Consider the following 16,901-nt stretch of genomic DNA (forward strand, 5'->3'; position numbering starts at 1 on the left):
AATGCATTTCCTGCAGAAAATGCGTGCGAATGCTGTAAACTGTGAACATTTGTGGCTGAATTTAGCTGAAAATGCAGAAAAAGCTGAATGTTATTAGCTGAATGGTAGCTGCTTTTAGCTACAAAAATGGAGAAAAAGCTTAATATTTAAAAGAAAAGGTTTAAACAAACATGTATAGCCTTGATGTCCTGAAATAGCTGAATAATGTGATAGTTGAATGGTTTCTGCAGCTGAAAATAGGCTGAAGGAGTTAAATATCAGATGTAAGTAGTAGTGAATGAATTTGTATTAAGATGAGAAAAGAAAGTAAAAAGGCTTGGGAAAGCAGCAGAATATTTGAACTACAAACTTTTGAACTAACTTGATGGTGAATTATCTGTCGCCATGGCAACGGCATTTGATGACACCCCATAATACGCTTAGATGTGTTGATGGCTGCATCGTTACCAAACCTGTGAAGTTTTGGGCCATTTCGAGCATTTTCACTGAAGTTATGAGAAAACCGTGTTTCATGGTGAGCATTGTGTTGCCATGGCAACGGCATTTGAAGAAATCTCAAAACTGTCCCGTAGATGTGTTCACGGCTGGACTGTTAGCACACATGTGAAGTTTGAGCACTTTTTGAACATTTTCATAGTAGTTATACATTACATTAGGAGGTTACATTACCCTCTCTCTTCTCTTGATCACCCTCTCAATCTTCTATCGCCCTCTCTCTCTTCTCTTAATTGCCCTCTCTCTCTTCTCTCTCTCTTCTCTTGCTCGCCCTCTCTCTCTCCTCTTGATCGCCCTCTCTCTCTCCTCTTGATCGCCCACTCTCTCTCCTCTTGATCGCCCACTCTCTCTCCTCTTGATCGCCCTCTCTCTCTCCTCTTGATCGCCCTCTCTCTCTCCTCTTGATCGCCCTCTCTCTCTCTCTCTCCTCTTGATCGCCCTCTCTCTTCTCTTGATCACCCTCTCTCTCTTCTCTTGATCGCCCTCTCTCTCCTCTTGATCGCCCTCTCTCTCCTCTTGATCGCCCTCTCTCTCTCCTCTTGATCGCCCACTCTCTCTCCTCTTGATCGCCCTCTCTCTCTCCTCTTGATCGCCCTCGTCTCTCTCCTCTTGATCGCCCCACTTCTCTCTCCTCTTGATCGCCCTCTCTCTCTCCTCTTGAGCGCCCTCTCTCTCTCCTCTTGATCGCCCTCTCTCTCCTCTTGATCGCCCTCTCTCTTCTCTTGATCGCCCTCTCTCTCTCTTCTCTTGATCGCCCTCTCTCTTCTCTTGATCACCCTATCACTCTTCTATCACCCTCTCTCACTTCTCTTGATGTGTCTGTGAGAGAGGGAGAGTGTGTGTGTGTGAGAGAGAGAGAGAGAGAGTGTGTGTCTGTCTGTCTGTCTGTCTGTCTGTCTGTGAGAGAGAGAGAGAGAGAGAGGGTGTGTGAATTGTTACAGCTCAAATGCATTGCAATGACTTCCATGTTAAAAAAGACTTTAAAAAGCTGAATATTTTAAAAAGTATAACATATTTTGAAAAAGTTGAAAGTTTCCCCATCATGTGCTGAAAAGGCTGAATTGTTTGATATTTGAATGGTTCCTGCAGCTGAAATTAGGCTGAAGGAGTTAAATAAAGACATTAAATGTAGTAGTGAATGAATGTTTACAAACACCTGTGTGTGTAAACCCAGAGATGAAAGGTTACCATGGTGACGACTTATGACGATATACCAACTGCAGCACTGAGTGCCATTAAGAATGCATTGAGGATTATATCTGACAATTTTGCCACCTGTTAAAAAACTATGGCTCCTATCAAAAAAATACCAGACCGTGAGCATCAGGGAACCCCAATGAACTGATATATGTTGTTTTTTTTTGGTTTTGTGTGTAAAATGTGGAGATGGGAGCAGTTTGTCTAAAGTGTACTTCTCTCTGTTCTGAAGAAAGTTCCGGAAAGATTTAACATGGGAATCAATTGGGAGCTAGCTGGACTTTTTGTCTCTTCATGCCCTCAAGAGGCATTTTGTTTAATATTTTTTCTTAATTCTTTTTTATTTTCCAACCTAGGAGAGGTTTTCCTACGTTTTTCATGAAAGATTATGTCTGAGGAGTGTAGGGTTTGGGAATTATGGCAAGTTTAAAACATTTTTTGAGGAGAATTTGAAGCACCCCTCCACTCTGTTTTGAGATCAAAGCACTCTAGACTTAACGAGCTGCTCCATCCACACTAATGTTAAAATCTGAAGAAAGCCTCTTTACCAAGCTCCAAACAAAGTTAATTATCTCAAAAAGTGTAAAAGATATCAAAAATAAAAGTCAATTTTGAATAGCTGGAGGTGTTGTGATCATTTGAAAGTTGGAATGAAGTGTCTAGCTGAAAGTATGTGGAAGGAGTAGCATTTGGCGCAAAGTGTAGGAAAAGAGGATTTGAAGGCATCTCCCATTGACTTCAATGTTAAAAAAAAGAGTTTAAAAAGCTGAATATTTCAAAAAGTATAAAATATTTTTTAAAAGTTGAAGGTTTCCCATCGATTCCTGAACAGGCTGAATAGTTTGATATTTGAATGGTTTCTGTAGCTGAAAGTAAGCTGAAGTTATGGAGAGCCAAAGTATTGGCTGAAATAATAATAAGGGGAAGAATAAAGATTTGAAGAACTATAGTGGAATGCTGTAAACAGCATTCACACTAATAATGGCTGCCTGCCATGACTTAGTGAGACTATTGAGAAGAACAGAGTGATTGTTAAATGTAAGCAGTAAACTCCTGTGCTTTTCTTCTTCTTCTTTTCTATCATGATATAAGTCAAATAGTTTGCGTTGAAAAGTCTTGGTAACAACAAGTCAGCTGAATCAGAAACTCCTCATCCACCATACAGTAGAGACACACATTTACATTGTATCCTCAGTATCTGTAAGAGCCATTTAGGCACATTATTTTATGGTAATTAATTATGGTTTGGTGAGCCAATTGAATATTCCTTTAATTGAACTCAAATGAGCTGAATAACTATGAATTATAATTATACTGTTTTTGTAATGTTGTATTTTGCTTATGGACAGCTCTAGTTTTATGTTTTGTTATTATTTATAGAAAGCAGAATGTAGTAGCGTGCTCAGGTATAAATGACGCTGCCAGCGTGACACAGCAGGAAGTCTAGAGAGGAAGTTCTGACCGCACACATCCGTACGACTGTTGGATTTGTTTGTTTATTTGTTTAAATACCGTGCAAAAGTTGCAAGTCGGCAGTGGGCCGCCAGCTGATCCATTGAACCTCCTAATAAAGCACTTGAATGGAACGAGCAAGGTATTTGGATTTCTTGAACATACGCGAGTCAATACTCGAATTCGCCTCCTAGACTAATGGCGCATTTCCACTACAGCGCGGTTTAAGCGTGCCGTGCCGTGCCGTGCCGTGCCTGGCCCGTTTTTGGTTGCGTTTCCACTAGGCGTAGTTCCGGCTAGCGGATACTTTTTCACAGTTTTTCTGGCTCTCCAAAATCGAGGTTCTTTCCGAGCCAACAATCGGGCTGAGTATGCTAAACTAGTGAGAGAATCGCTGGCAACTACAACAAAATGAACATATTTTACAGTGATTTAATTGTAATACATGTTTCAAAATGATGCCGAAGTAACAACATACTGATAACGGTTAGTAAAAACCATGAATTAATGCTTTGACAAGTCTGCAGACAGATGGCAGGCGAAAAACCTTTTAAAATGCGTGTTTTCTAAATGGAGATCGGCTAAGCTAACGCAGTATTTGCTCCGACCGTCCACACTCACAACAACGGCCTATACAGACATAAATAAACCAGCGACTGTATTCGCCATGACACAGACAGTCTGTGGTTTGTACTTGTTTAACTTTTGCCTAGTTTCTGAACAGATATGAGGAGCTGTGAGCTCTAAGGGCTAACAGCTAATGGCTGATGTTGGTTTTGTGTTTCGCATTGAAGATCACGTCACGGCTCCGCCTACACTGCGTTACTATAGTTACTACCCCAGTTCCTAAACTGTAATGGAAACGCAGCATAAAGTGAGCCTGGCCTAACAAGGCCTAACGAGGCCTAGCCATACCGTACTAAGCCGAGCGAGGCCCTGCAGTGGCAATGCGCCATTAAGTGGCCTTTGAACATTACTTTTTGCATAATTGGCCACAACAGTATCCATGAACCAAAGTACCAACATCTTTTTTACCCACACCTTCTTTTCCCTGGAATGCATCACCCTGTCCTGGATAGGCCAAGCTTGCCGTTCTCAGGACCATCTCCAAGATGCTGGAGGAGAACCAGTTGATCAGACAGAGACTGGCCGCTGTCAGACAGGCCAACTGAGGCTGCACGTCCCACAACCAGAGCAGGTCACTTTCCCTATTTGATCTAAAACACATTCACTTTAGTATTCCTCCACATCAAAGTTCTTACCAATGGAAATGTTTAGTTCCTTAAGCATGGAATGTTGAAAACCAATGTTACAACAATATATATTTGTGTTCTCCAGAACATAAAGTAATCTGCATAAGAATGTATTGCCAAAGAGAACAATTTTCTTACAAACTGTTCATATAACATTGTTGTTTTGTTTTATTAAGAGACCATATTTACATCTGTGTGCATACATTTGTATTCAAATTAGTCTGGTATTTTACAGTTCCACTATGTAGGTGTGTCCGGACAGTATAGTATCTCATATGTTTGGTTATACCAAGTTCTAAATCAACATTTAAATGCAGCAAGTCTTTATTTTTCTTGCACGTCTATTCTGTTCTGTTTAAACCTGGTATTGCTGCACTGTGGTAAATACAAATTAGGCTACACTACTACAATTATCATTATATATCTGTAGAATAAGATTCCTTTTTGGGCTGCGTAATAACTCCAGAGGGTTGCTATATCCCAAAGTCTACATTTATTGAAAAAGATAGGTGTTTTCATTTCCAAAAAACACAATATGTTTGTACATGAAATAATCATTTTGTGAGGTTTTGCCTTTCAAAATTAACATTAACCGTCAAACATTTGTTTTCTCTTTGGCCTAAGTTACATTTATAAACAATAAAAAAATAATCTTTATATATATACATTTTTTTGTTTTTAAAATGATTTTGTCAAACAGTGGCAGGTGTAGAACATTTTTTACCAGCCATTGAATCTTTTTATCTGCTAGCGGTACTAGACACTATTAATATAGAATATATATTATATGGCCCTAATTTTTATTTAGGAATTGCTTTTTTCAAAGTAATATTTCTTTATTTAACAAACTCCTGGTGGCAGGTGACCTAAATGTACCTGTGCAGGTGCTTATTTCAATACCTATGTACACATCAACAGTATACTAACACTACAAATGTTCTTCAATATGTCTTAAAGTTGTGATGCATGATTATTTATGGTATTGAGTCCACCAACCCATAGCACAGCTTTGTGCAGGAATGATTTCTCTTTTATTTAGATACAAGTCTCTTAATTATCCACCAGAGGGCACCACCTCCTATAATATCAAAGTCTGCTGTGGTAGTTCAGGTGTTCCTTTTCCTTCGTGGACTTGCTCCTTTTTTAAGATCCACTCAGACTTGTCACTAGTCAATTTCATAGTTACATTAGGAAACTAACACATGTCTGTACTTGTGGGTGGTGGCAAAAAAACAAACAACCTTTCTTACATATTTTATTTTAAAAAGTGGCATGTGTTTTTGTTATACAAGTAAAGAAATATGTTCCTAAGATTATTTTACTGTAGACTGTTCTAAAAGCTGACCTCATTTGGCTGCAATTAACTGTTATACAGGCAACTCTTTGATTTTGGATTTCAATAAAGTCAACTGGCTTTCTGAGATGAACGTGTTATCTTTACTCCTTTTATCAGAATTTAGATAACAACATCAGATTGCAGCATATGGCTGTGGTTATTTTAACAGTAAAATAATTGCTGTGGGCAATTTGTTTTAAAATGTTCTGCAGTTTCTCAATGTTTAGATTGCTAAGCCTCATTGCCTCTGTGCTTAGAGGCCAGTTGTTTTACCCTTTTCTGCCCTGAACACAACATGGCAGCCTTATCAGAACTCTCACACACCATTGAAGTCTTTAGGGAAGGGCCCATGTTTATAACAGCTGTGAATATTTTCAATGTTTATGGGTTTATTATATAATTCCTTGAATCCCTTAATTCTTTATTATATAGATAAAAGTACAATTACTGCATTAAAGACATTGCTTTGTAGCTTGACTCCTTTGGTCCCTGATGTGAATATTCCAGATGACCTATTACCAGGCACCTCAGCTAAGAGATGTATCACTTAAAACTTGTTTTATGAAACATTGCACTCTTATTATTAAAGTTCCAGCAGTAAAACCTGCACAGCTGGTTTAAAGACCACTGTATTATCAACCCACTTAATAAACACAACTAAGTGACTTTTAAATACTGAGTGCTCATAACAGGCTCGATTCATGAGATTGAAGATGCTTTAACTCAAATCCTGTAGACCACAGGCTGTTGTGCTCTTCAGGAAATGGAGTTGGCTGTGGTTTTGAATCAGTAAACAGGCGGTTTATGGGACTGTTTCTACAGCATTGAGGATAAATTGCTGTAGGAGTAGTGATTAGCGGTTAAACAGGCCTTTTAATCAGAGCTGTGATCTGTGACTGGCAGACTGTGGCAGCTGGACCGGCAGTGTGTTGCATTGTCTACATGGACAGAGGCCCCAGGATGTTCTGCAGTTTGAACAAAAGGTTGTATTGTACAAGACCTGCTTAGAAACTAATGTGGTGGACAGGAGACCTGTAAAAGACACCGGGAAGGACCATTGCAATAGAAAAGCAAGGAGCATGTTGTGTGTTAAGTATTGTGAATTAATGTATGTATAAAGTCACCTTCTGTTTTTGCAACTCTAGACTGCAAAGCCTGATTCCCAGCCGCTTTTGAGGTTGTAGTGCGTTGTTGGGTTTATTCAACTGATGGCATCCTAGATAGTAGTGTGGTGGAGCTTCTGCTTCTGAGAATTTTGGGTGATTAATTCTGTTTTAACACCTACTGCACCACATCCTGACTATAAAAGCTCTATGTGAGAAACAGGAGTTGGTAATGTCAGCATATTTGAAAGCTGTGTTGTTACACTGCAGACGCTGGCATGTGCATCAACTAGCAGCCCAGCCAGCTCATTACACTACCTTGGTCAAACGTTCACTCTAGTACTTCAACCTCAATGTATAGGTAGTTTGGCTGTCTTCAACCTCAAATTTGTTAACAGATAAAACAGACAGACATAAATGGACTAGACCTATGCCTGTATTTACCTTTCTTTGACACAGTTTAATAATTGTCAATAAAAAGTAAAGATTGAACTTGCTTATCACAAGCTATTTATACATTCGACATTTTGTGACCTATAAAATAACTACAAATATCTGATTGGTGCTAAAATGCCAAAGAAATGTGTGAGGCAGTATGAAATATGAATATATTTGTCCTGTGGGTTTTTCATCAGGTGTATCCCCTTTTACATTAAATGTAGTCATTTGATCCATTGTTGCCATATCAAAGCTCCAGAGCCATGCAGGCAGCTCTATGTGGTTGTGCTTGCTAACATATTCACAGTGCCCATGCTAAGCCATGCAAAATGTCAACCATGTAGACTAGCTAACTGTAGTGTGCTAACATTTGCTAATTGGCACTAAACACAAATTACAAATGATACTGATGAGAATGTCATTGCGTTTTCAGATATTTGCTCGTTAACAAATAAACTAGAACATGTTGACACGATGGCAGTGCTAAAAAAAGGGACAAGGATCACCAAAGTCATTACAATTCATCCCGAGCAGACAGCAATGTTTGTATCAAATGTTATGGTGATCCACTCAATAGAATTTGAAATATTTTAATCTGGATCAAAGTAGTAAAGTGGCTTACTGCAAATGGCATCCATAAAAGCCTGGTAAGAAACATATTGATTAGAGTTGCTTCAAATGGAAAGTTGTTTTGCAATCCAATCTGTCAAAAAAATCCCCAGAGCTGTGAGGCTCCAACAAGTTAGGGGAAGCAAGCAGAACCTCTGAATGGGCGCAATGTGGCACTTCCCTTCCTCTCATCTAAAGCAATTAAAGGACAAATTATCACCACCACAATTTGTTAAATCACAATGTGATTATGGTGCCCTGTCTGTTTTATGTAGATACCAACTCCTGAAGAGCATTTCATTATTTTCATTTCCAGAAAAAGCTCAGGTTGTTAAATTTAGCAGGAAAACAAGTGCTGTCACAGAGTTTCATCAGCCTTAATTGAGTCAACAGGCATTATCCCCTTTCAAGCCAAGAGCAAACTGCTGTGAAGTGTTTGACTAAATAATGAGAGTCTTTTAGTTCTGCTCGTATCTGCAGAGTAACAGAAGACGCAACCGATCAGGCTGTCCTCAACACTAGTGAATGTTAAATGTGTATTTTTGCCAATCATTTACATTTATCTTTGCTATAAATGTAAAGAAACATATTTTGAATAACTGATGAGATGAAACACAGCAAAAGTGTGTGATGGGGGCGGGGAGGGGGAGAGAACGAGTATGAAGTGGCTGTCAAATGTAATGCAAGAGGAAGTAGTTCACTTGTATGTCATTTGTTTCCTTTTGTTTTAACACCCATTAAAGGACTTTATCTACTCAGGCTACAGCACAGCTTGAGGTGTGTGTGTGTGTGTGTGTGTGTGTGTGTGTGTGTGTGTGTGTGTGTGTGTGTGTGTGTGTGTGTGTGTGTGTGTGTGTGTGTGTGTGTGTGTGTGTGTGTGTGTGTGTGTGTGTGTGTGTGTGTGTGTGTGTGTGTGTGTGTGTGTGTGTGTGTGTGTGTGTGTGTGTGTGTGTGTGTGTGTGTGTGTGTGTGTGTGTGTGTGTGTGTGTGTGTGTGTGTGTGTGTGTGTGTGTGTGTGTGTGTGTGTGTGTGTGTGTGTGTGTGTGTGTGTGTGTGTGTGTGTGTGTGTGTGTGTGTGTGTGTGTGTGTGTGTGTGTGTGTGTGTGTGTGTGAAAACTTTATTTTAATACCGTATTTTTAGGCCGTTTTTTGTAGGCTATTTTTGTGTGCGGTTTATTCTCAAGGAATTGATTGACATATAATCTTTTGTTTGGCTTTATGAATGTTTAGAGGGGATCATTTGGTTGTATCTGTACTTGATTGTTAATTCAATAAGATGTGCTGTTTTGATGGTTGTGTTTATTTGGTGATCACCTTGGTCTCTCTGCAGCAGGTTCCTGGGCTCTTTGAGTTTGAGAGAGAGACCATCCTTTTCCTTGTTGAGATCCAGGACTCAGAGTCCCTCTTAAGGATCTGCTGCTCCATGGCTGGTCCACCTTGATCTGGTATTCTATCCTCTGGGTCTGGACTTTTGACATATTGTCTTGGTCTGAGACTGTAATTATCTGCAAATGACTAGTTGGGTATAAGAGACTGTGAAGTTTTTTCTGGGCTAAATCGCACTTGACTGAACACTTGTGTGAAGTTGGTTTAACTAAAAGTTGTCCACTTGTTACCTTATAGGCCGGCTTATTTCTAAAACCCATGTTGCTTTGTCATCACCAATGGAACACAAACATTCTGAAAAAATAATGTTTGCATCCATTGTTTAAATCAGCGATAAATATCAAATACGATTAATAATAATGGATGATTGTTTTCATCCAGCCCTCAAGTTAGCATTGCACTGATTCTCTAGACAAACTTTCTGTCTCCATGTTTTGCACACTTATTCCTTGTATGGCTAATAATGTTCATTAATGTAGAGAGAAAAGAGTTCAATTACATGCTTTTACTTCCTCATTGCTTCTTATATGCAGCGCCGAGACTTAATAACCGCACAGCAGCACACCTACTCATTGTGGTCGTGTTCGTATACTTCTGTCATTTCTGATTTTAAACTTATGATGACCAATATTTCCCAAATGGTTTCTGTGAAGATGCGTAAGTGTGATTTACTGAAGCCGCAGCTCATTTTCAGGAAGAAGTTCTGAATTATACATTTGTGAGATCATATCAGTGAATATTAATTTGTGGTTTACTTTTTACAGTTAATGTATGTCATAGTTTTCACATGCCCTCAGACTCGTGAAAATATCACATGCACATTTGCATATCTGTCATTTGTTGCGGTGAGATGGGGATTTACCATAGCTAAAGTGCTTTCTACAGTCAAAAGATGAGTTTAATTAGTTTTGGGTCTTCTATAATTATAATCTGACTTGCTCCAGACAACAACAACAATGTGGAAACACAATGAAGAGCTGTGAGATCCATCAACAAACCATGAAGTAATGATTGCACTGACTGAGGGGCCTGAAGAGGCAATAAGGAGAAAACACAGCTGACCACCTTCAGGAGGTAATTACCCTTAGATTGAAACTGTTGGTCCAAGTTGCATTACAATAAATGTAAGACCTATGTATTCTGCATTGATTATATATGAGTTCAGCAGCCATGTGATACTTAAAACTGGAAATTACATATTATTTGATATATCACTTGTGTATACTTTGGGCAGCCCTGTTTATTTGCCATTTTCCCAATGTTTATATATTGCAATGTTTAGTTCCCACCGTAGATCCTTGTCAGATTTGTTGTGACTTAAACATAAATTCAAATCAGCGTGAGGCGCCACAACTGTTCTCTGTGCTTTTTACTGTTGAAATGCTTTGCAAAGTGGCGAGGTACTGTTCTGTATGTAGAACAACAGTGCAGTTTTAAGAAAGTACACTGTAACCACCGTGCTTCAGTAAGTAAACAGTTCTGGGAGTGGTGGGAGTCCGCTTTATAACACAGGCCTCATCTGGCCAAAGTGCACCCCGAATGACCTCCTCTCTAGATTTAAGAAGACATCTTAAAAGCTCATTTTACTTATGGCTGTAATCCTTACTCACCTATACTTAAAACGACAGTGAACGTCAGTTATGTTGAAGTTGTTTGTGGTTGTGCTTTTCTATTTGTATGGGTTGTTTATTTTCACTGTCTCCAGATGAAGTATGGTGTCAGTCTTGATTGGCCCGTGATGGCTGCAATAAGAAAGTGTGTGGGCTGCATGCTGTGTGTGGCGGGCGCTCTCTGGACATGAAGCATGTCCTCGAAACAACGCTGTGGCAAAAATAGACCCAATCCTCACTAAAATTGTGTGGACTATTATTTCAATATAAGACGCTAATTGTTTGTATTCAGGACAGGAATCACCATTTATAATTATCCAAATGAACTTTTCTGCTGATTTAGAATCTTATGTGTCTGTAGTTCCTCGTAAAATGCACTTGTGTTGATACAAAATAAAGATTTCCGGTTGCAAACTGTACACTTTTGAGCCATGTGCTTATGTGTAATGCAGGTGCAGCGAGGCAGAAGAGAGAGCAGTAGTAATTGGTGTTAGGGATGATCAATGTGAGCAGAGGACGTTCGCTCTCTGGTCTGATGCTGCTCGGCCACATACAGAGACTGGCTCTCTTACCTTTGATTGGATGATCAGATTGCCCAAGAAAAAAGACTGCAAAGACAGATTACACTGGTGAAAGATTAAAGGGGGCATTTTATGCTCTGCTCAATCACCCTCAAATTAAAAAAAAGTCTACTTCTGTTTATCTGCAAAAATGTGTTGGACTAGCAATTTCAGTAATGATCTATCTCTTAATTTACTCTATGAAACTGAGGTCGAATTAAAAATATATTCAATTTTTGTTGCAGTTTTTTCCCTTATCCTACAATATATTTGTCAAATGCATGGTGCAGTATTTCAGAATAAGGAGTCAAAGCTGTGATGTTAAATACTGATTTATAAAACTAGACGATTATCAAATGGAAAGGTTTTCTTATAGGAAGCACACTTAAAGGACAGGTAAGCCCCTAATTGATTTGCATGTGTTTACAGTGGAGGGAGCTCATGCTGTGTGTGCACTTTGCTTTATATGGAGACTAATGTTGAGGCTCTGGGGAGCCGAGCCCCTGATGCCGCTGTAATCCTGTTGATTACAGATTACAGACAGCACACAGATCACAGAGCTCTGGACAGCACACTGCAGTCACTGCACAGGTGGCCTTTACATGTGTGGGCTTCTAGGATAGACCTGCATGGTAGACAAGGAGACAGACATGAAAGTAAAAATAGAAACTCGGGGGAGACTATAGGACATGCAAAAAGCACATTCATTTTGCATCAGCAGCTGTGCAAGTCTTTCCCTGGTTGACTGAACACTGAATCTCAGAATATCAGTGGTTAGAGGCGAGGCTGCACTTCTCATGATGTTTCCTAATACTCCGGAGTCCTACAGGTACGAGCTTCAAACGGGCATGAGACGCCTCTGTCTCCTCCAACAGAGCAGAGACTGGGACTAATCGCAGCGGGCGCCACACACCTCAGGAAGGTAGCAATTTTCCATCATTACCATTAAATCCTGCTTAAAAGAACCGGATTCCACAGACCTAATTACAAGGTGTTAATAACAACAATGTAATGACAGTCATTTTAAAGCCTGCCCAAAACCATAATCCATCTCCAAACTGGCTCTCACATTTAAGTGTGTGTTTTCTCTTCAGTGAGATTTGACTTTTTAAAGCTCCATGATTCTTATTGATTACCATCGCAATTGTTTTGTCAGGTCCTACGAGTTCGGGCTTGAATGAGGAGCTCTGTCAGCTTTTGTTAAGTGGAAATGTAGCTCTTCAGATGTCACACTGATGCTTTTCTTTCTCGCTGCTGACACAACGAGAGACAGCAGGCCATCACCAGCTGGATAGAGAGGACATTGGATTGATTTACTTATATTAGTACATTTTCTATAACAAAATTCAAGGCCTCCATCTCATCCAAATGTCCCTTGCATATGAAATTCAGGACATCCATCAGGACTCATTTCCTGTATACTTTCGAAGTGAGCTAAGCATATTCAGTGTGCAGAGTGAATTGAATACAGTCTCTTACTGTCGGTAATTATGATTAAGACAATCATCTCCCTGCATAATTACTCCTTAATGAGGCTGATGTGCAGCTAACCTGCTGTGTAGTTGGGGGTGTGGCCCCGCAGGGATCCCGTCCAATCAAAAGCCTTCCCCAAATCCTCAACATGACTGAAATTCCCGAAAACCTCCCAAAGTTTTTTTTCCCGGCACAACTTTGTCAACTTACTCCTTAACAGTTTTTTTGTCTTCGTGTGGAGCCCACATGTTTGCACTACGTGACAGAAAGTTATGTGTTGGCTGGATTGGAATTAGTTATCGACCCCGGCCCTGAAAAGGAAAGCATGCCTTCCCCTGGAGACCGGAGGGACCGGTGCGCTACAGACGAGGAGAAGAAGAAGCGCGCGGAGCAGGTGTCGCGCCTGCCCTTCAGCGTGGACGCGCTCATGTCCGACACGAGGCCGCTGCATGCGACCGACAGGAAACCTCGAAATCACTCGCACAGGCCGGAGGAGTTTCCTCAACATTTAGTAGGCCTATCTATGAAATCAGAACCATCGGGAAGAGAGGACTGTGTGTCCTGGATACCCAGCCCCATTAAGATGTCAACACCACAGCGTAAGTGATGCAGGGTGAGGTCTGGAAAGATGTATTAATAGGCGTTTACTGGTTATAATGCCTTATATAATCGTTAATATATATTTAGTGCCTTAAATCATCCAAGGTAGGATTCAATCTTCTGTCATGTTTTAGATAATAAAAGTTCATAATTGATAGATTTAAGGTGAGATAGGCATAGTTGTAATAAATATAAGAAAACAATTAAAAGGTTCAGAGGTTTTTTCACAAGGAATGAAAGGCAGAACCGTAAACAATAATAGGTTAATTCATAAATGTTTAAATAAGTTTCCTCTCATTTGTGGTTTGTATGTTAAAAGCTGCTCATGGGGATTACAAAAAAAAATCGGATTGGTTTTTTAATTCTTTTCGACTATTTTAAAGTGACATTAAATAATAAAAAAAAAGCATCAAACATATTTTAGAGGCCATGTTTTGCAATTCTCTTGATAATTCAGATGTATCAACATGGTTGTCGAATCATTTCCTGTTAAATACATATATACAAATAATAATGTCAGCCCTTATTTAGTACTTTGGATATTTAAAGGTGGGGTAGGTAAGTTTGAGAAACCGGCTCGAGATGCACTTTTTGTTATATTCCATGGAATGCTCTTAACATCCCGATAGCAATGAATATCTTAAGTGCTTTGACAAAAAATCCATAAAAAAATGTCATCTGTGGAAGCCGTAGTACTGTAAAAAGCACGACCAATCATTTTAGCCGGGCCGGCTAAAGTAACTGGATGGCCTACCTGCCTGTCAGCCTTCCATCTGTGCAAAAACGTATCTCGTGCCCTCATTGGTCATGTGCACGTTCAAATTCTAGCGCACTGGAGCTGGTTTCTCCAAAATGACCTACCCCACCTTTAACTATTGGAAAGGTGCTCTGCAAAATGTCAGCCTCACATCTTCCCCATGTCCTGTAGGGCAGCTCAGTCCAGCAGTTTGCTCCTTGAGGAAGCACAAAACCAACCGCAAGCCTCGCACTCCCTTCACCACTGCGCAGCTCCTGGCCCTGGAGAGAAGGTTTCGTCAGAAGCAGTACCTCTCCATCGCAGAACGGGCCGAGTTCTCCTCCTCGCTCTCACTGTCCGAGACCCAGGTCAAGATCTGGTTCCAAAACCGACGAGCTAAAGCTAAAAGGCTTCAGGAGGCCGACGTGGAGAAACTCAAAATAGCGGCTGGCATTGGGCCCAAAGCGTTATTCCCCCCAGGCTTCCCGTCCTTAGGTTTTCCCCTCAGTGTTCACCTGCAGGCTGGACCAGCAGCTCTCTACGGACTGGGCTGCTCATACGGCCGCGGCCCCATTCTCCCTGCTGCACATCTGTACGCCTCGCAGCTCGGCCACAGCCTGTACCACCGCTCCTGAGAGGAAGCAGCATTATACACACTAGGTGATGTACATGTGTGGGGATAACAAGAGGAAAAGAGTGTCTGCTGAACTCATGCACCTTATAAAAGCCCTGATTAAGGACCTGAAGTGGAGCTGAAGCTTTATGACTGTCTGGTCTTGTAAATGCCCTCTTACAAAGATAAGCATCTGGAGGATCCTCCTTTGCTGATTCAGCAGGGGTCACTGCTAATGAAAGGAATATTGATCAGGCCATGTGTCTCATTATTGACGAATACCAGATTGAATTTATAGTAGCTTTCTCGATTTGTTTTCCCTATTCTTCTTGCATTTCCAGCTTAAAGGAAAATACATATTTTCTTTATTGGCCTTGAATATGCAGGGATATTGTATTTTATACTTCTGTTAGAATAAAAATAGGCTTTACTTGGTGAATCTTGGCTTTGTGAAGTGCACTCTTACATATGCTAAAGAATTTTTCATTGACACATATTTATTTATGATAGCCCTTAGAGTCGTTTATATCATGATGCATATCTAAATGCTAAAACAATATATATTTTATGTGTTTGACATTACATTAAACAGTTGACCCTGTTGTGTTCTCTTGTTGATCTCCTCTTTTGCTCAAGCCTTGGATGCAGTTGTCTAATGACAAAAACATTTTGTGTGTTTTGAGCTCTACAGTTGATTCTGGTTGCTACTCTGCTTCTGACCTTTTCATTTATACTTCACATCTAGTACCATGCTCTTTAATTTTTGCAAGCTATGTTTCTTCCACACATTATGCCAGAGGGACAAAACCAGAACATTTGTAGTCCCCGAGTATAGGGGGGTGATATTTTAAGCCTTTCCGTCCTCACAGTGCTGTCGGCTCTAGATTGATTTTTCTGTTAATATTTAGTGTTATGGTTCACCTTAGGTAGAGCAGCTATACGAACATCAACCATCATTTCCCATTTCATAAATGTTACTGTTTACACCTTCCCCTTTCCTTCTGTGAAATGTGTGTTCTGTGAAAACGATCAATACAGCCAGCTTTGTTCAATCCTGGATACAAATAATTATTCTGCTCATAGCTGTGCAGATTGGCCGTTTTATACTGCTTATGCAAAACTTTTTTTTTAGTTTAGAGACTGTTGAGTCCAAACTAATTTCTATAATTAAAAAAACATTTGTGTTTTGCATAATGTAAGCTGATTTATCGCCCATACTAAAACGGTAAATCATTCTGGCCTAACAGTGTAGCAAACACAGTCTTAAACAATTGACCCTCTGTTGTTTTTTTAACCAAATTTGAACAAAAAGACGCCCCAAGACCTTTGTTTTGTAGATAGAACAACAGTTATTATTGCATCTTAAACAATGTGTTCACTGGCTGTTTGAGTCAAAGTGCTTTGCTTTCCTTTTTAAACTTGTTAAAGCTATGTTGAGTTTCTGTGTACATCATTCAAGGTACCATTGAAGTATACGTGACAAGCCAAAACCTGATGGTGAAAGCACAGTATACTGAAAAAGTGAAAAGGATCCACTGTGTGTTTTGTGTAGACGGATCTTCATCTGGGTGGCCCTAATGGGGAGGTGTTGCACTCTAATGAATATTTATCCAGCCAAAAGTCCTCTAAAGATGTGAAATTACGTCTGCAAAAAATTATGTTTTCTGCAAAATAGCACGTCTCACATGGTCTTAATTGCAAACGTGTGTTTTCAGTTTGCGCTTGGACACCCTGGAGCCTACGTGTTTTTGTTATATGTGAGCTGTATTTTTAAACCATACTTTAAATGAACAGTGGACTTTGTAACACAGTATTACGCCAAGCTGTCCCTTTGCAGTCCCTGGTTTAATTGTCCTTGTCCATGTTTTTGGCTCTGTGAAAGGATATGTGTAGACTCAGTGATAACAGCACAGGGCTTTATCCGTCTCTTTTTCTCTCTCACTTTGTAAGCGAACGCTTATTACCATTAGCACATATTTCACAGTCCATTTGCTCCATTCTGAATTGAAAGTCAGCATTAAGCTGTTAGTGAGGTCTTTA

General features: G+C 40.0%; 1 protein-coding gene across 1 annotated transcript; it reads left to right on the top strand.

The window, feature by feature from the left end:
* The first annotated feature begins 13,109 nt into the window (after positions 1-13,109).
* Positions 13,110-15,395, top strand: LOC117475223 (homeobox protein MSX-2-like). Its single transcript, XM_034121388.1, has 2 exons — positions 13,110-13,511; positions 14,441-15,395. The coding sequence occupies exons 1-2, from the start codon at positions 13,238-13,240 to the stop codon at positions 14,881-14,883; spliced, it is 717 nt and encodes a 238-aa protein (XP_033977279.1). The 5' UTR covers positions 13,110-13,237; the 3' UTR covers positions 14,884-15,395.
* Positions 15,396-16,901: the final 1,506 nt, after the last annotated feature.

This window comes from Trematomus bernacchii, unplaced genomic scaffold (genome assembly GCF_902827165.1).
Source record: "Trematomus bernacchii unplaced genomic scaffold, fTreBer1.1, whole genome shotgun sequence".
Taxonomy (NCBI): Eukaryota; Metazoa; Chordata; class Actinopteri; order Perciformes; family Nototheniidae; genus Trematomus; species Trematomus bernacchii.